General features: G+C 42.8%; 1 protein-coding gene across 1 annotated transcript in view; it reads left to right on the plus strand.

Annotated features, from left to right (window-relative positions):
* The window catches only part of SLC67A2 (solute carrier family 67 member 2), a 261,647-nt gene that overhangs the window by 74,321 nt on the left and 166,302 nt on the right, over window positions 1-21,024 (plus strand). The window contains exon 2 of the mRNA XM_086934682.1: window positions 11,078-11,165. Coding sequence (XP_086790808.1) covers window positions 11,078-11,165 — 88 coding nt within the window. The remainder of the gene's footprint in view (window positions 1-11,077; window positions 11,166-21,024) is intronic.

A 21,024-nucleotide genomic window follows, 5' to 3' on the forward strand; every position in this document is an offset into this window, starting at 1 on the left:
CAGTGGCAGGGGTAGTCACCAGGCTTAAGTATGGTAATAATGAATGCCTTGCGCTAAGAGTGGGGCAGAGAACCCGAAGAGACTCTGTATGCACTGCTAATAGATGCGGGCTAAGCAAGGATGCATATTCTTTATAGAATGCAACAGTGAAGCCATCAAGGCAGAGCTACGATCAATCTAATAATTTCATCAGTTGTGAATGGTTCGTCCAAATATCGTCTGTTGCATTCTTCAAGCCACAAAAGTTGCATCGAGTCCAGGTAGTCCGATAGATCAGCAGGAGAGGAATCCTGTCTAGTTCTGTATGGAGAGGAACAAAAAGTCGACCATGATCCTTTGGACAGCTTCTGTGCCAATGTGTGCATGTGAATTGTCATCCTGCAGTTCAGTTATGTAGTCACGTGCCCATGGCTTACCAATAAGGTGAGCAAGGGACTTGCCTGGTCTATCTCTCTCTCTCCAAATCACCTGCACAGGTCTTAATTTGCCAAATAGCGCGATTCCCGCTGGGCAGTCTCGACATATTCAGAGAGTTTACTTCGTATAGTTGCTAGTCTGGGAACATCTCGATCACTATAGAACTGCAATTTGAGATCTCTAATCTCGTTCTTGAGGCTCACCAGTTCTCCCTGAAAGGCACAGAGGATGCCTGCCTGCTTGGCGATGCAGGCTCTCTTAATGACCACCTTGAAGGCCTCCCAAAGAGAAGCCGTCAATATATCCTCCTTACCATTGTGCTCGAAGTAATCCAAAGTTGCTGCTCTAATATCTTCCCTAAATACCCGATATCTCATGGTGCCCGGCTGGAGTTTCTAAGTAAAGGCTCGGGAGAGACCGTCCAGAAGTGCCAACTCAAGAAGGACAGGAGCATGATCAGCGAGCGCTGTGGTAAGTGGGATGCGTGGGCCTTCCATGCCAAAACGTCTTGCAACACCAGCGAATAATCTATTCTCTACCACAAGGCGGGGGCTGTGTTTATTCAGGTACCCTCAATCTGATCTGCAGCCAGTGAAAGGGGGCATCTTGAAACACTTGATCTGTCCATCTCAGGATTAAGAATGACATCTTCACCCCACACAGTTGCCCCAGGTCCCAACTCTTTGGCCAGACGCCATTCCTCAGCAAAGTATTGGAGGTCATCCATATTATGACCATAGACAGAGATAATCTTGAATGACCCCTGAAAGCTGAACATGCCTACCCTGTGTATCACACTAAACTCTGCGCATGTTCCAGGCCAACCCCTTTCTTATGAGGATCTCCACTCCACTCCACTCCCATAATTGAAATAGGTAGCAACATACTTTTCCCCAATCCACCCTGATTGCAGCTGAGTAATAGTCCCCTCCGTGAGGTGAAGTTCCTGTAGTAAGCAAATATCTATGTAGTGCCTCTGTAAGTATGCAAACACCTGCAGCATCTTGCGGTGATCATTAAGGCCATAGATTTTCCATGTTAGTAAATTAAGTTGACGCATGTGAGCTTAATGCAAGGGTGCTGTGACGGTGAGTGCCAGCCTGCAAATCATATGGATAGCCTTGAAAGTATTGAAATAAGTGGAAGTCAGTGACAAACAGTGAAATGGAACATCCTGCCCACAACCCACACCAACCCTCAAACATGGTTGTGTACCATTTCCCCACCCTCCCAAAACTCCCATAACTTAAGCACGTAAATAGGAATTATGCCTGAGGGCAGGGAGTACCCAGGCAAATAACCCCTACCATGTTCGGCAGAGTGGCCGAGCCCGTTATGTCATTGGGCTACATTTTGCAAATGACAAGTTGTAGAGCCCCCTTAAGCAACATATTTGATAGCAAATATGAGATCACACCGGGCGTGGCCGACAAATCTGAAATAGAAATAGTATGGGTCTCAAAACAGAATAGAGAATATAACAAATTTTAGGGAGGCCATGCCAGGAAACTGTAAGAGGGGACAATATTAATAATTATCACTCAAAATATTTTTGCCTGCTGCGTGAGGATCGAGGAGACTCTAAAGGGGCTGTGTAATGCTCTCTTCTATATACATTAACAAGATAATCCACTTAACCTTGGTATGCTACATTTGGAGGCATACTGTCTCATATGCTTCTAAATCGTCTGAACTCATGAAAACAAGTACATGTAATTGAGCTAATGTGCACAGTTCAAAAACGACAGTTGTCAATTTGGTCATTCTTAATTTTCATTCAATACATTTCTCATAAATGTATTCCATAATGTGTCACATTATATTCATATCAACTCACAAATGAATATTACACAGTACACAGTCACTGTTATACAAATTTCAAGTTTAATATATACGAATGCTTGCTTGCGAGATCTTCATGCTCACATTCTTCTTGCCCGCCCAATGCATTGCAGGACCTGCGTCCCTTCATCAGGGGCCAATCTGTAACAATAAACAATAACAACGTACAGGCTAATAAAATTATTCCTTTATTGTTCCGCTATTGTAATGATGTGGTATGAAAAGGTGAAGACTATCATGCTTTGACCAATAGGTGATTATGCTCATGCAAAAAGTAGATGTGTTCCAATCTCTAGCACACCTCCATGCATAATTCACCACATGTACAACTAAATTGTTGGTAGCTTTCCCAACAATACTGAAAAGGCGATTAAAAAATGATCAAAGTTTCTGCTCTGCAACCTTGTACTATGCCCTATCGCCCATGGTGTTTATACAATTCCAAAATACAACTAACCCTGCAAGACCTCCTCTAGCGTCAAGGTTTCACTGGGTCAATGTTCCCAAGAATCTCAGTATCGAAATACAATGCTCAATTATGATGCAAACTTACACCACCTCCTGTGACTACCTGTTAAATGTAACGGGAACTAACCTGCTCAACAATCGATAATGGCACAGTGAAACAAAAAATCCTACCAGCACCGTTCACTGCCAAATTCAAAAGAAACCAAGTTGTCAATGAACAGTTGTAATACTCCAGTACTCATCCCTTTCTCACCTCAAGTTCATCTGAATGTCGTTCCGCATTAGTCGAAAACTGCTCCGGCACAACTGAGGACGCCAAAATCTGTTGCATTATCTCCAAGTATTTTTTATCCCAATTTTCAGACAACACTCAACCGCCAGGATCACAAGGCCTAAGCACAAACTTAAACCTGTTTCATTGTGAGGGGCTTCATTGGGATCACCACAGATTTATACCAGTTCACTTTCAGGCCGGATACAAAGGCATGTTCGTTCAGTACCTGCACTAGGCCCTGTAGGACCTCATTCCAGCCTTGCAAGTACATCAGCTCTTTGTCTGCATAAAGAGAAACGATTTGCCATTAAGTATACGCCTGAATGCCCCAATCTAGAACGTAACTGCGAAGCACATTCGCCAATAATTCCATGGCCAGCTTTAAAATAATGGGTGACGGAGGACACCATTGTCTTGTTCGATAACGAAAGAGGGGGAAATGATTCACCCTGTCTTTACTCTGGCTTGCGGTTAGCATACAGTACCTTTACCCATCTTAGAAAGTTAGGGCCCAAGCCGAACTTCGACAGGACTTACTATATATACTCCCATTCCAAGGTATTGAACACTTTGTCAATATCCAAAGCGGCAATCCAGGTGCTTCCGTCTCGTATTGTGCCCACTCCAACAATTTAGCAAGCCGGCGTAAGTTTAGGCCAGTATTCCTCCCTGGTATGAACCCATTCTGATCACTATGGACCAACAGCTGCACAGCGTCTGTCAATCGGTCAGCTAGTATCTTACCCAGAATCTTATAGTAGGAGTTCAATTATGACATAGGTTGGTATGAACTCATTATTTGAACATTGGAATGTTGGTAGCTCCATTGAAAACAATGGAGTGCTCCGGGCTTATAATGGCTGGTATAAACCCGGTGCTCCAACATTCCAATGTTTCTTTGTTCGCAGCTCTGGCTGTGAACAAAGGCTTCAGGGAGCCTGAGGGGATTTAGAATCCCCTCACGCACCCTGAAGCCTTTGTTTTATTTGTTAGAACATTCTGCCCTCTAGTGGCAGAATGTTCTAATAGCCTTATAGCCCTTCGTAGCTGGGCTATACCGGCCATTAAAGTCCCTCTCCCTTGTTAAAAGCCCTCGCCTTCAGCTCTGGCATTTAATGCTGGAGAGGGCCTTTAATAGCCAGTATAGCCAGCTACGGCGGGCTATAAGGCTATAATAAAGGATCTCTTCCCAGCTTAGGTAACACCACCAATATTGCTTCCCGAAGAGATGGTGGGAGTGTGCCACGATTAAAGGCCTCTTGATGAATGTTACACCAGTGGGATGTTATCAATTCCACGTACGTCACGTAGAACTCCGATTGCAAACCATCCACACCTGGTTCTTTATTTTTTTCTTTGGAGATCTCCGCTTTAGATATAGGGACCTCAAACCTGACAGCAATAAGTTATGGGCCCGCCACACCTGAGCCAGGTTTGCAGTAAGGGGGCACAAGCAGGCCTCGATTCTAAGCTCCACCAGAAAAGGCATGTACAGTCCAATGGGGAGTAGCAACTGCAGTAGCCACTTCACACCCAATGGAGACCATGCAGCGCCACTACTGCAGAGCCACTACATCTTTGCAAAAGGGCTCAAATACCCCTGTATTTGGTCTGGTAGGCCTCAGTGGCGCTCACCCCCTGCAGCATAGACCTCCAGCAGCTGCCTGTGTCCTTCCAGCTGCCTCCCAAAGGCTCAAATTTCAGAGGTCCCAAACGCTGCCCGGCACAACTTTCACCTCAAGCTGTCAGCCAGGGGGCCGCACGCCGCAGCCTGCAAATGATGGTGGCAATCTCCGGAGGGCTCCTTCTCTTGCCGGGTCTGTCCCAATCGTAGCGAGTCACGACAGGCCAATCCAAAGCAGTTCCACACAGCGACCCGCCCCTCGTCGAAGGCCTCTCTGCCACTGTTCCCACAGCGACGCAACTCTGGTGACCAGCCCCGCGGCACAGGCCCAACTACGTCATCAGCCGGCCCCCGCAAGCTCTCATCCAGGTCAGCCGCCAGGAGCCTGCGGCGGCATCCAAAGTGCCCCCTCAACATATGCACCAATTCAGGCCCACTATTTTTGCACAGTAAGCGGGTACTCAGCCCATGTACCACTGGATTATAGGCTCGGCCACTGGAGCCCCTCTAAAGAGTGGCCATTACACAGCCCAACCAAGAACCAAGCCAAGCACCTCCCGACTCATGATTTTTGAAGTTAAAAAAAGGATTCATTTTAGCTGTCTCCTGCCTAAAACTGTTTCTGCTTCAATAGAAGTCAAAGGGGAAAATAAGTTCCCCCTATTTTATTCTTTTTTCTTTTCATAATCTCCCATTTTCCTTCTCTAAAATGTAGGCATTTATGCAAATTGTATCATAGATATGACTTGACTTGCATACCATTTTGCTCTTTTTTTGCACATCCTCCTTGGGTAAACCTGCTTGCGAGCCAAATAGCAGTACTGTAAGTTTGTAGTAAACGTATTTTTCTTCAGGTAAAATTTGCCAAAACATCTCTCTTTTGAAACTTCTTTATTAGCCAACGTTCTGCTCCGTTTGATCTTTAAGAGCAAATTCACAGTTGGTAAAGTTACAACAGTGTTGTTCAACATTTTAGGTTGCTAAAGCCTTAATATTCCCTTAATTAGTCGTTATTTTAAAAAAGAAGAAAAAAAGGTCGACAAACAGCAATAAGGGCCTAAGTCATGCAGTGGTTACGTAAACAGTCAAGATTGCCGGATTCTGCAAAAACAAACTTCCTGAATTAAACTAACCTGTTAATGCAATAAGCTTAAAAAAGGCTTAACCGATATAAGCATTTTAACGTAGATGACCCACATTAAGGGTACTGGAATTGTCATCTCAAAACTTAGTCAAGTGATGCAAGCGGAGTGGGCAGCAATTTGTTAGGCTTGAAAGATAGGAGTCCCATTTTGAACAACATTTGTTGCGCACTACTGTCTTAGTTGACACACCCAAGTAAGAGAAATTCAGCACTCCAGAGAAGAGACACTCAGTAAAGCAAGAAGAAACACATGGAAAGGAAGCGCAGCACCCACAAAATGGGGCAAATCAAAAGGCATTTTCAAAATTAGGCGTGGGGTTTTACTAAAGCAACACTCCCTAACAGAAAGACTTTCCCAGATGTCAAATGAAACCGGTAAAACAAAATGCAAATATATATATATCTTATATACATATATATATATGTGTGTGTGTGTGTGTGTGTGTGTGTACAAGCAAAAATTAAATCACTCACAAGTAAACAAATGCATGAGATAAAACACAAGCAGATAATAATAATGAAACCCTCACAAGTCCAATATTAATGGAACATTCACAAGTCAAATGCAAGGAAGTAGAACATAAGCAGATTATAATAATGGACATCCAATGCAAGAACCAAGCACTGTCAAATGCCAGGAAAGAGAACAACATAAAAAAAACATCACAGAGCAATGAAATTCATAGCTCGTACATCACATTTTCAGTACAGTATAACATTCTGGTCAGCTTGACTGGGAAGCCTTTTCAGTCGTCAAGAAGTCTCAATGGGACAGCAACAATTGTCTGTGATGGTGCATCCATCTCATGAGTGAGGTTCTGTGTGAGCCCCAATACTTCCTGTCTTTAATACTTTTTACTGACACTGAGGGAGACTTCTAGAAATTCCCCCACCCTTCATCTGTTGCAAAACCAAAGCTGACCATACAGGTCTGTTCCTGGGTCAAGACAGAAGCTGGCCAGCCCTCTGTGTTTTGATTCTGAGACAGAGAATTACATTCCTCTCTCACGCTTTCAAACGCACATCCCACACACACTCTGTTCTAGAAAGGCTGCTTTGTTCTGTGCTGAGAAGAAAGTAAACTTCCCACTCTAAAGCTGCAAGAAGTAAAAATGAAGCTGTAAAAACTGAAGCTGTGATGATGAAAAGTACCTGGGTAGAAGTGAAACCATGCAAGAGCACAAAAATGATGGTGTACATTCAAAATGCAGTTAGTTAAAACACACAGTCACAGGTCAGCACAATCTCACGGTGTGGAAATTCATGTGGCACTACAACCACCTGCTGCTTTTAATAAATATGTTACCTTAATAAACCCAAAGGCTGGTAGTCTTTTTAAAAAGTTCCTTGTTAAAATGCAAATAACTCTATGATTTGAAGCTCCTTTACAAAACCACTTATTGATCTAATTGGCCATCAAATAAATGTTGAATGCTGTTCTAGAAAAATGCTTGTGAATCTTCGCCTCCTTTTCTTTTGTAATGCGAGGATATATGTTTATTATATTCACTATGCACATCCTGGCTAGTCTTGTATTACACTCTTCTAGTGTAGCTGGCTGCTATCAGAGTAAGTCTTTAGCTCTTCGTGGGCCCACTCCAAGATTCTGTCCAAATATAAAAAATTCTGAATATTCGAAGGGTGAACTTCTGTTTCGACAGAGAGACCTAAGAGGAGCCAGTCTCATTGGGATGAGGGAACAGGACTAAAATGTCTCCTTTAGGTCTTCACATCTGAAATCTCCCGCTCAATACCTAAACCCACTGTTAGATACAACCATTCCCTTAAAATCCACTTTCTAAAAATACTTGCTGTTTGATTGGATGTAGATGTCCCACACACCGGCCAACTCGAATCACAAATCCATTTGTCTAGATAGTTCTGCACACAGACTTACAGCTGCCACGACCCATGGACTGTTTGGCATCATTATGACTTAAACATTCAGTTAATTCGGTATTCTCGCTATATTTTTCAACCTAAAGTCTGTCACTTAGAACTGATCCAGCAAGAAAAGGTGCACACAGGTCTTGCTTTCATGAGGTAAAGACTCACCCATTAAAATTCAAATGGTGCTTTCATGATGACCATTTGATTATGGCAAATTGAAAGTCCCCATCTATTGTGGAGCCATCCAACCACACTTCCTTTGTATCCCGAACAAAGTCTGTATTGTAGAAACTAGCATGGTAGCATTTCTTCTCAAGCTTTATTTTTGTACAATAAGTAATACCAATGAATAATGATTTCATTGTTGGATCCAATACGCACATGCTGAATTAACATTATTTTAGTTGAAACAAGTTTAATATGACGTATAAAAGGCTTTATTTACATATTTTAGTTCAGCCACATTTTTATGAAAACTCTATCTGGGTTAATATGGATGCTGTTCTGACCTTACTTTTACTCCTGTATTCTTCCCTTCCCATCTCGTCCCCTTATGCATCTATTCTTCCCACAGGCCCTACAGTAGCCAAGGCAAACTAATCTAATGTTTTTTTTCCTACTGTTTGAATACAAGGCCCTAAATGAACTTTCTAGGGCTCCTAACTGTTGCAAGTTTCTCAAGGCCCTTCCGCTGTTGTGTGGTTGCTGGGCCTGCTTCTATATATTGGTACAATGGTGTTATTATTAAAATGTTTCATATTAGGTAGACGGTCTCCGGATGGAGGTGGCACGGAAAATGCTTTCTTTAAGTTCAAAAGAATTTTATTAAAGACAATATATCATTCAGTTTAAGTTTATTTGTTTGATTAATTAAAATCTTACAAAAATATGACCTTAGAGAAAATATCAGCATCAATACACATTTAAAACATCATGCAAATAGTAAATGTCTTTAAAAAGAGAGAGAAAAAAAGAGAAAAATATAACTAGATAAAATTTTCGTTAAGACTTTTGGCAATCACATTTAAAATTTTTACAAAAGCAACATTCATTGGTAGGTCATTAGGGTTTAAGCACGGCATTATTGCTTGTCTACAGGTTCTTATTTCTCGTGCATTAAACAACCTCCTGAGGATTAACCTCCTTTCTGAGTTTATGGCAGGGCACAGACATATCAAGTGCACAATGTCTTCTTTTCCCCTCTTGCACAGTCTACATAACATATATCATTGTAACACATAGAAAGAAAGTATCATATGATCAGTACATAATATATAATATAGAAAGTATGTAATCATCAAAAGAATAATGGTTCAGCATGCATAGGAAGTAAGAATAAAGAAAGAACAGTATTCAAACAGGATTACAACAGGTAAAAAGTATTCAAAAATTAAATAGATAACATAATGCTAAATAAGATATTCCATGTAATAATACTTTAGAACAATAGTACTTTAGAAAAATGTCAGGAGGTTTAGCTACTTCTTGCTGTAACGGAGATACATGCAAGGAGCGACTTGCACTAATATCAATATAAGTTGTGACAGGTAACCATAGGTGTGCACGCTTGGATGCCATGTGTAATGGGTATACAAAGGAATTGTCTAACCTGTGATTATAGCAAACTGCATACCACCATGCCTGAAATGACAGTTTAGTAAAATCTTTCCAATTTCTGGTTATTTGCTGGAAGGCTTAAAATCCGCAAATCCTCAAGGGCGGCTAACACTATACAAACCCTTTTCTTCATCTACAATAGACTTCTGTTGTCCCCATCCGTACTCCACACTAGACATGCACAGATTTCGGACACTTGCTGGTCTTGCTCATCGACGCAAGCGGACCTCTTTCATATGCTTTTCACATGTAATCCTGTTCACAACTTCTGTATTAAAGTATGGTCCCAGATAAACTCTATTTTCAACGCCAATCACCCTTACACCCCTATGCATATCTTCCTAGGCAGTTTATCCCCCATCTGGGAAAATTGTGACTCCATGGTTACGATCATTGACCTACTGCTAGCAGTAACCTTCCAGCAAATAACCAGAAATTGGAAAATGCGTTCTTAATGGGCTATTGCTTATGTACTTTAATGTGACATGTTAACGTAATAACTTCTGATTTGCCAAATAAGTTCTTACTTGCCATCACACCATGAAGATACTGCGTTTTTCCTAATTTGTTATGCAAGTGTTTCGTATAAGAAACCCTTGATTCTGAGGATGAGTCTGATTATTTTCCCTTAATCAGATAAGCTGCCTGATTTCTTTTAGATTTTGTGTCTGAATTGGGTCTATGACTAATTTCTGACTTTGACTGCTCTCCATAACTTGCATTAAGGCCTTCATGACATTTTCCTGTACTGCTTGATTTTGAAATTCGGTGCTAAAACCCTTTAACTTCTATCTGATCTAGAACTCAGTTGTCATTGGCCCAAGTCATTGGTTTGCTACTCTGCTAAATTAATTTTAGGATGGCTGCCTTTATATGCAAGATCAAATCGGGTAGAAACTTCTGAGAAACATTTTGAGGTAATCTGCATTTCGGGGTGGAGTTCTCCGTCCACACTAGTTTGCAACAAAAAATGATCACTGATTCGAATTTTGCCATAAATTCTTTTTTGTTCTTAGATATACAATAAATGTGCATTTTTCTGTTAAAAGACTGAGTGCGTTGTAACAGGAAGACCTTTCTGGAATCTGTAAACGTATATTTTTAGCCTGTATGATCTAGGACTTCAGACGCTCAGTTTCTGTACTAAAGGGTGGTCCTTGGTTCTCTAGGTGCATTCTTAGCTCTAAGAGCCTAACCTTTTAAAATCACAAATTTCAAATTTCTAGCACCAGTGTGCTAAATTAGTGAGACCAGCACTGTCAGCACTCATTTAGTTAAACAGTTGCACATCTTACAACGTTTTGTGACTCTTCCACCATTAACTAATGCATGCAGAAAACACATCAAATTGAGTGTCTCCAAAATTCATAAATATGGGAAATAACTTGATCTACTACCAGAATATAGAGTTTTTAATAATAATCTACCAAAATATTTACCAGAACATAGACTACCCCTAAATTGTCCAAGTAAGTAAATATGTAGGTGTAAATCTGTTTTTCTTAACTCCTCATGTATGTACCATGAAGATTTGCATATCTTCAAGGTGCTAAAATGTGGAATTAAGAATATATTGAGTGCCCATTCCTTGCTAATATATTTGCCATTGACATTCTGGAATCAATGTTTTCGTAGATCAAACGTTTTGGGGTGATATTCCTACATAATTCTCATTGCAAAATAGAATAAATCTCCATTTAGTTAAGAATGTGGAAAACTAACTTGGCAACCATAGAATACATCCTGAACCTATCCAGTTAAGAAAATATGTTTTCACACAGTACCATCTTTTCACTTGCAGGATTTGTTTGGTGTGAGCATGGTGGTCCCTTTACTGAGCCATCACATAAAGTCCCTTGGAGTGAGCCCAACAGCTGCTGGAGTGATAGGTGAGTAGAGCGTGTAGACGATTCATTGAATAACATATGCGAATGTTCTGTATTTGGATCTTGTGAGAGCAGATCTGGTTACTACAAGTCCCATGCAGGAGCCATGACTCATAAGCTATAAGGCATCTGTCCTGAAAAATGCCTGGTTTTGGTTACAAATTCTGCACGCAGTGCGGAGAAATACACTGTTCTCTGATGGGTGCCTTTATTAAAAACCTCTTCAGCACAGCTACTAAACAGATACTTGCTGTCACAAAAATGACCAGCAGTTTCATTCAAGCGGATGCAGGGCTTAAATTTTTATGTATTCTTTAAAATGAAAGTGGGTTCTGGCTCCTCTCAGAAGAGTAATACACTCTCAACTTAAGGTTGTTTGGAGAATTGGTCGGTCTGCATGTAAAAACTACACTCAATCATCAGACTTTTGGTCATATCAAATTATTTATCTCATACATGCAACCCCACTGTCATTAGCAATGCTACCAATGCCACAAATACCAACAACACAAAAGGAATACCGCATCACCACCACCAAGCCAAAGCCAGTAGGTCTTGAGTTAATAAGGTCTGGTATCGAAATACATTTCTTCATGATGACACATACATGTGCTGCTAAAGCAGAGGTCGACCTACTGGTTTCGCCAGCTTGTGGTTTGATGATGTGTAACTATTCTGACTCCACAACTAATGGTGCCATACCGCATAACTGTTTTTACACATGTACAAAGCACAAATTGCGATTCGTTAACATGTTATCAAATCATAATTTGTGTTTGCGATTTGGTAATTGGAAGGGGCATGTTTTAGGCATTCGTTCCATATATTGAATCTGAATGGAACCTCTTCCTTTTTTAAGAGTAGGCAGTGGCCCGATAGACTGTGTCTACTTTTAAAAAGTGAAACTTTCAAGTTTAATTTTTTTCTTTTTAACAAATCCAGTTTTCCTATAAAGAAAATGGGCTGCATTTGAAAAAAAACAATCCTTTATTTAAAAGCACTCACAGACATGGTGGTCTACTGGCCCCCAGCAGGCCACTATCCCTGTGATCGTTACAAAAGAAAGGAGGGCCCCTGTACTTATCAATGCAAAAGCATGGAAGCAGGGGTTAAAAGACCATACAGCAAACAAGAACAACCTGCCTGATTCAATAGTTAGGCAGCATATCTCGTCATAAATTTGGAAATGATCAAAGTCCGAATAGACCACCATAAACTCCAAACATTTAATATAAGACAATAAATATTATTCTAGTTCTGAATCTTCAGTGTTTCATATAAATTATTCCAAATGAGCACAAATACAAACAATGTCTGATAGGATACAGACTAAATGCTTACTTCGCCGATGAAAGATGAAGACTTCCAAACACTATCCGGCACCGTAGCAATCATACCCCTCCTCAAACTACATACATGTCATGCAAACCACATCCATCCTTCCTCTATAAACATACACCAGACAGCAATAAAATTAAAAAACAATTTTAAGGCTAACCAGGATCAAAATAGCGATCCTTCCTCTCATATATGTATGGATGCTTTTCATAAATATATTAAACAAAAATCATATGTTTCATATTTCTTGATGGATCAATATGTTTACATGAGTTATAGTGTTCAAATATTCTGGTCCTCATATTTTAATTTTCAATATGTGCCAACGCGCGTTTCAGTGAAGACCAAAATTTCAGTTGCACCTTCCTTAGGGCGCACAATAGTTAATAGCCAACTGAAAAAGGGAGAATTTAAAGGCATGTCCCAGAGGAAGGTCCTAAAGAAAAAACATAAAAATCACTTATAATGGCTCAATTAAACAATACAAATCTATACTTACATGTTCAAAAAATTGACGTACTAGAGCAGCTGAATCCCAAGTTGTATACACCACAGAATAGTGATTTTTTTTTTAATATAAAACAGATAAAAAATATATTCATTCTTACCTAGGGTGATAAACACCGATTTGTTTAATCAAAAATACAAGTCCCAAAAATAGTATAGGACGAAGAATATATATGCCCAAATGACACCAACGAAAGAAAGTCCATTAAATCAAGTGAAAAAAGAAAATACCAAGAAAGTGAAAAGTAAAAACTAGCATGGTGTGAGTAGTGAATTATACCCATATTTAAACACTATGGGGCATATGTATCAATATCCCGTTTTTCGAATCTCAAGTAGCGAGATTTTGCGATTCGCAGTTTCAGATTCGCAAAACAGGATGTATTTAAAAATCGCTAATGTTTTGCGATTTCTTAATCATCGGAAACAAATCTCAGAATATTGATTTGCGATTCCTTAATTGCGAAATTCGCAAATTAAGAAATCGCAAAATCGGGAATCTGCAATACAGGCGCAGCTTGATGAATGAATGAAAGGCGACTTTTACCGCGCAAACTTAGTCCAAGGGCATCAAGGCGCAAAGCAGATCATCAAGATGTAATTCCCTTAATGCACCATTACTGGTATGCCTCAGTAAAAAAACAGGTCTTGAAAGCTTTACAAAAAAGCACAGATGAGGATCGGCCTGTAAATTCAGGGGGAAGAGAATTCCATAATCTGGGAGTTAAGATGGAGAAAGCTCTACCTCCCCATGTAGCTTATGTAAATCTGGGGACTAGAAGAAGATTTTTATTAGATTAGCGTAGAGATCTCGTGGGGATGTAAGAGTGGAGGAGGGACCTAATATCATCTGGACCAGTCCCATACACAGCCCCATGCGCAAGACATACAATCTTAAAAGAGATCCTTGACTGGATGGGCAGCCAGTGCAGGTTTCTTCTCGCCAAAGATGCTGAGGATAATCTGGGAAGACCAAGAACCATCTTAGCCGCCGCATTCTGGACTATCTGCAATCGGTGGATAAGACTCTTGTTAATACCCACATACAGTGCATTGCAGTAGTCCAGTCTTGAAGAGACAAGTAACACGGCGGCTTGCTTCCGAGCATTAGGGGAGAGATAGTGGGTGATCTTTCTAAGGATCCGAATGATACCGCAACAGGTGGAGACCGTCCTGCTGACCTGGCGATTGAAAGAAAGCGATGTATCGAAAAGAACCACTATATTTCTAGCAAATTGACAAGGAAGAGGGCATTCCCCAAGGGAAGCTGGCCACCTGTCCTTAGACCAAATGTCCTGCTTTCCCCCAAAGATCAAGACCTCAGTCTTCTCCCCATTTAACTTCAAGAAGTTCTGGATCATCCAACTAGAAATAGCCTCCATACCGTTCCTGAAGTTCAGGGCAGATTCCCTCACTGACTGGGTAAGAGACACCATGATTTGGGTGTTGTCAGCATACGACAACACCTCAAGCCCAAAAGATCTCACAACCCTGGCAAGGGGGGCCAGATAGATGTTAAAAAGTGTGGGGCTTAGTGCGGAGCCCTGGGGGACCCCACACTGCATAGGTTTAGATGGAGAAAGAAACTCACCCAGCTTCACCCTTTGTTCTCTTTGGCTGAGAAAGGAGGCCAAGAGACGTAAGGCTGGACCTCCGACTCCTATCTCCCTAAGGCGAGTGATTACAATAGAGGGAGACAGAGTATCGAAGGCCACCGTGAGGTCGAGCAGGTCCAAGATAGTCGTGTAACCCTTGTCGACCTTTAGGCGGATGTTGTTAATGACCATAGTGAGGGCAGATTCGGTACTATGTGACTTTCTAAAGCCGTGCTGGGGCGCATCTAGGAGAGTAGAGTCCTCCAAAAAGGAGCTAAGGTGACGATTAAGATGTGTTTCCAAGATTTTTGCGGGAGCAGGCAAAAGAGAGATAGGCCGAAAGTTCTTCAGTACCCCAGGATCCAAAGTGGCCTTCTTCAGAAGGGGTTTGACGACCACCATTTTCCATGAAAGAGGGAAGATTCCCTTCATAATTGCAGAGATCATCACCTTCATAAGAGGAGGGATAACCACTTCCCTACAGGCCTTCAAAACCCTAAGTGGACAGGGATCTAGAGGGGAGCCAGATTTAGTGGTATCAAGAAGCTGATTGATCCACTCCACAGTAAGGAGAGGGAAGTTCAAATAACTAGGAAGGGGTTCATCAGCCTGGCACCCCACCGTAGGAAGGACAGGAGAGGGGGGAGGTCCCAGCTTATGATTGAGGGATTCAAGGGTGTCATAAATGTCCGCGATTTTAGAATGGAAAAAGGTTGATCACATAACTCCATCACATAACTCCTGACTTTCCGCTACAGGGTCGGCCGCCCGAGTCGTGGAAAGAGAATCTATAATCTTAAAGAGGTCTCTGGGGGAGTTAAGGGAAGCAGTCAGGAGTTTGTGCTGTTCCTTTTCTGCTGGATCTAGCCGTGTCCGCCACAGCCTCTCCTGTTTTTGACAGCCCTGCCTCAACAGCCTAAGACTGTCTGAGAACCAAGGGGCAGAGGGGTTCTTTCTGGCAGAGTAGTATTGCTTAACAGGGGCCAGAGTATCCAGAGCCTCAGGGATGGTATTTGAAAGTTCAAGGGCAGCAGAGTTGGCGTCCGGCCCTTTATTGGACCCACATTTCTTCATAAAAGGGGAGAGTGTGTCGTTGTTAATCACCCTGAGGTTCTTTCTAAGTTCCCATTTCTTTGGATCCCCAGGGGAGGAGACAATATGATGGTATTTGAGCTCCAGAGAAACAGCCATGTGGTCAGACCAGGTTAGTGGAATTGGAGTACCTGCCTTCAATCTAGCATTGTTCGAAAACACTCCATCAAGCGTATGACCTGCCTGATGGGTAGGGCTTTCCACAAGCTGTATAAAACCACAAGAGTCGAGGGTTTCCACTAAAGACAGGGTGTCCCTGGAGCTTACATCTTCAAGGTGAAAATTGAAGTCACCTAAGAGGGAGAAATAGGGCCTATCAATAAAGGGTTCTAGCACCTTAATCACATCCTGACTGAAAACAGATCTAGCACCTGGAGGCCTATAGAACAGGATGCCAGAAAATGAAATAGAAGGGCTGGAATTAATGGAAAAACACAGGGCCTGAAAGGAATCTGAGGGGGTGGAGAGACATTCAGTACGACAGATGGAAGAGGTTTGATGTAATATTCCTAACCCCACTCCTCTTCGCCCAATTCTATCTATCCTAGTCAGGACATAGCCCTTAGGAATTGCATCTACAAGCTCGAGACCTGAGGACTCCGAAGCCCAGGTTTCAGTAATGAACACCCAAGAGTGTTTCCTTGAGGAAACAAAATCCCTAAAGGAAATGCTATTTTTAATAAGGGATCTCGCATTTATAAGAAAACCCTCTTCGATGACCCATGAGTGCGGTGAAATAGACACACTAGCGTGCGACTGTGCCTTTAAAGTATTCGCTTTCCTGGGACGGGTATCTTTGCATTTACAGTTAAAAGAGCCTAAAAGTGCCTCAGGGTATTAAGTGTGATGACAAGGTTTTCTGAGGGGTTTTAAAGCCAAAAGCACTTGAACAGAGTAAAAGACGCTTACTTGGGGGTGTAAAAGTGCAGAGCCATTTTCTTTGGCACCTGGCGCTGATTCAGCGCGGACGGGCGCAGACGGGCTTGACTTTGGCGGGACTTTGGCGCGCGCCCGCTGCGCACATTCGCTGAGCGTGAACGAAAACATGATTCCTAAATATGGTGGCGCCTTAGTAGAAATCAGCGCGTGACCCTCCGTGAGCCAATCAGTGCAGAGACTCACAATGTATGCCGGCGCCCTCCACAACAAACGGGAAAACCCGTGGTGGACCGGGGCGCTGGCAGGAAGATGCATGAAGGAGCGAGCAAGCCTCAGACAGGTAGGAGAACAACCAATGTACAAAAAGGCAAAGTGAATTTAAAAACTAAGTATTTTTAAAAACAAGGCATAGTAAACAGGTACTTTGATAATATGACAACCAACAGGCTATGGGCAAAGCTTGAATCCTAAATAGGGTGGCGCCTTAGTAGAAATCAGCGCGTGACCCTCCGTGAGCCAATCAGTGCAGAGACTCACAATGTATGCCGGCGCCCTCCACAACAAACGGGAAAACCTGTGGTGGATTGGGGCGCTGGCAGGAAGATGTGATGAAATCACAACCAGGAAGTGGGAGTGATTAGCTGCACCTGTTTGCCTGAGCCACAGTTAGAGGCAGTTTGGAGTGTGTGAGGAGGCTGCACAGAACCCCAATGGAGTCTCAGAGGCCGCATGAGGGCAAGGAGGGTGAGAAGAGGAAAAGGAAACATAAATTCTCAGACAAAGAGCAGGAGGTGCTGATAGAGGAGATGGTCTGCAGCCATGAGCTCCTCTTTGGGAAGAAAGCTTTGAAAGTCCCAGAAGCAAGAAAAAGGAAACTTTGGCTCCAAATACAGGAGAAAGTGAATGCAGTTGGTGTTACCCATAGTACCATCGAAGAACTTCGCAAGAGGTGGTACGATATGCGCCAAAGGTCTAAGGAGAGGGTCGCAGCCAGACTAAAGGATTCAAACAAGACTGGGGGAGGAACATCCACAGCAGCACAGCCAACACCCCATGAAGAGCTTGTGGAGCCCACTCTCCTGCCTGAGTGTGTAAGTGGTGTGGCTGACATTGACAGCTCCGACCCTGCATCCAGCAGTCAAGGTATGATGCATGGGAAATATGTTTGCACACCTCCCCATAGCAGGCACTCTGTCTAGAATGTGTAAAAAATACAGCCCTGAGGAAGTCTTTAGGTCTAATAAGACCAGACGAAACACGTGTTGGCTGCAAGACTACGTGGCTACATATAGGAAGAAGATTGTACTGAATTAAAGGATGTATCCAATGAAAAGATGTTAATTGGAAGGATTCAAGATTAAAATTGATGCAAGATAGCACATTACCGAATTTTCTGTTTGGACTTTTTGAGTGCTCGATGAAATAATTTGATTGTTATTGAGCTAACATTTAGCACATAAGTAGGTCATGGTAACCGACCTAATTTTGTCTAGAGCACCGAAACTGACTGTGTACATTGTATTTTCCTTTACCTGCTGAGCGCTCTCACTTTAACAGTTACCAAAAGGCTGGAACAGGTCACAAGTGCAGTGGAACAAATGCAAACCGCCAACTCTGGTGGCAGTACACTCTTGGTCTCTGGGGAAGAGACCTCTAGTAGGAGTAGCAACACTCCTACATTGCCTGATGCACGACGTCACAGTGGCAGACAAGGTGCAGCACCTAGGCACATAACGGAGGGCACTCAGACTGGGCACAGACCAGCACCAATCCGTCACCGGAGGAGGTGAACTGCACATTGTCACATTTGTGGCAAGGGGTGAAGCAACCCACCAAATTAGATTGTGCACATTCTTGTGGAGTACCTGCACTGTGTACATAACATGTGCTGGGTACAGCAACAGTTAATGTTTGTGAAGTGTGAATAAACACATCGCATATGTAAAAAATCATTTTGGCTCATCAGCTTCTTACCTAGAAGTAGTTTTGTGTGATCTCAGCCCGTCTCTGACATCCGGCAGCTGCCCCTACTCCTGCTGCTTCCCTGCCAGGGGGAGGTGGACAATCGTCATCTGATGTGTCTGTGTCACTCAGATCAATTGTGGTGCCTTTCCTCATAGCCATGTTATGGAACATTGCACAGCTTGCCACAATTTTACAGCATGTCTCAGGGATGTATTGCAGTGCCCCTCCAAGAGATGGAGTGGATGGATGGATGTGTGCCATTGATTTACCTAGCAAGTATCCCTCTCCAAATGCTCCAGCACTCAGACGTCTGTGTATCCCACTATGTCTAAATATGAAAGAGTCTTGTGTGCTGCCAGGGTATTTTTGTACAATTGTCTACAGAAAGGGGGAGAGAAAAGATCAGAGAGATCTGCAGGGCGAAAATTACCACTCAAGGATAGGTGGAAGGTCCAGCCACAGTTAGTGCCCTTAGCGGTAGGTTTATCAAAAGGAAACTAGGCTGTTCCTGGGGAACCTGAGTGTGAGCGGTCAATAGGGTGTGTAGTGGAGGGATCGTTAGAGACCTACCAATGGGTATCCAATATGTTTGATATAATGGCCTTTGCAGGTGTCATGCTTCATCATAGGCAATGCTCCTCTTTGGGTAGGCGGTGCAATCCCCAACGGGCAACACCTCAGAGAGGGGCTCTTTAGCGGAGATCTTTTATCCAACTGCCTATGGGTGAAGTGCGGGTGAGGGGCCAGGAAAGTGTAGACGGTGTTGTGAGTTAAAATGAAGCAATAGGTACCGGAAAACAACTTTATTCAGGTGGTCCTTTGCTTCAAATTAAACCAGAAAATAGTCTGTACTTGCTGGGACAATAGGTGTCCACGCGTAAGACAGGACTAGGATGTGAAAGGTGTGGTCAACATGTTTCTCGCTGGTAGTACAAAGACATGCTATTCTTCAGGACCTAAGTAGAGTTAAACTACTGTCTACAAAAACATGATCTAAATAAGTATCAGTTTGACATTATCCAGTTTATTTGGAAAGAGATACCTGTTTGACACTGTTTCTTGCCTAAAGTCGGAGACAAAGGAAACATTTACAACAGGTAAGTTATAGTGCTCACACTAGATAGTGACCAAACACACAGATACATACCAGTGAGGGTGCCGCTGGTATGTGAATAAAACCAAAGGTGAGTACCCAACTCGGAGAGCATTGTGAGTGATTTGCTCCTCTGAATGAGTATGTAAAACACTATAAAACCATTTGCAAACAATTAAAAATTAAAAACAGCAGCATTCAGCTTGGTCTTTTAGGAAACCTGACTCACCTAATGGTCAGGAATTATGTGTGTCAACAGTGCCCAGCGGGTCGTCCATCAGGAGTGAAGTCTCTGTGTTTAAGGCTAAACAGATGCGGAGGAAGGAAGACGGGCGAGGAGCCAGAAGCACATTAAATCCATTACTGTCGCCAACAGTGGGGCATCCAAGTACCGCTCTTTGTTGCCCCACACAAGTTATAAATAGCCAGTTTTATCATGCCTGTACCCATTAGCCACAAAGTCCCACTCCACTCGGTAGGAGCTGATAATAGCAGAGACATCTATGGTATGTCAAGATGCACTAACCTCTCCGTTATAATAATCCTAAATAGCGGATTGAGTTTAAGCAGGTACAAATTCATGCGGCATGTAGCAGTACCCAAACCTCACATTAACACCTGTCGCTAGGCCAAGAGCTGTCTTCTACTATTGTGCCACCATTTCAGTTACCGAGGATCGTTTGGTTTTTGCCGTGGCGTGGTGGGGCGTTAAAACGTGATTAAAGTTCCGGTTGTCAAAGTTTATAGATAAATAAATAAATGAATAAACTGATGCCCAGCGTGCTAACCCTATCAATCATTACAGGAGCCCCTGCCAATTCCCATGGAGAATAGCCAGGGGCGGGACTCCATCAGTCTGAATAGGCTGCCTCCCTCTCAACAGTGTAAATCTTATGCGCATGCCCATTGGAGGGGACGCTGTATAAGAGCTTGTGGGGATTAAGTTGGTAGAATGGTCTTTAAACAGCCAACATTGTTGCGCCTCATTGCGAGCGTGGCCATTCGGTGGCAGCGAAATAGGGACTTACTTCAATCTCCTGTGGTCGTGTCTGTTCGCCTACCCCTCACCGCTGGGACCGGGTAGTAGGGAGCTTCAGCACGGCAATGCTCTATATAGGAAAAGTGGGCAGGCAAAGCCCATGTGACTGCAGGCACTTGCCTCGATATTCCCTGAGGTCACGTGATAAGGGCAGTGAGAGGGGCGGCCCTTTTGTAGTGGAGTCATAAGGAGGCCAATACTAGTTAATGGGGATGGAAACTAGTGGCAGTGGGTCGGTATTTCAGTATCTGACGGCATATTAAGGGGCGTGTTGGTGAGAAATGTCAGAAATGTCACACTATTGTATAATAGAAGTGCTTATTTCGTGTATTTAATAGCGTATCTCAGCCCCGG

Source organism: Lissotriton vulgaris, chromosome 8 (genome assembly GCF_964263255.1).
Source record: "Lissotriton vulgaris chromosome 8, aLisVul1.2, whole genome shotgun sequence".
Taxonomy (NCBI): Eukaryota; Metazoa; Chordata; class Amphibia; order Caudata; family Salamandridae; genus Lissotriton; species Lissotriton vulgaris.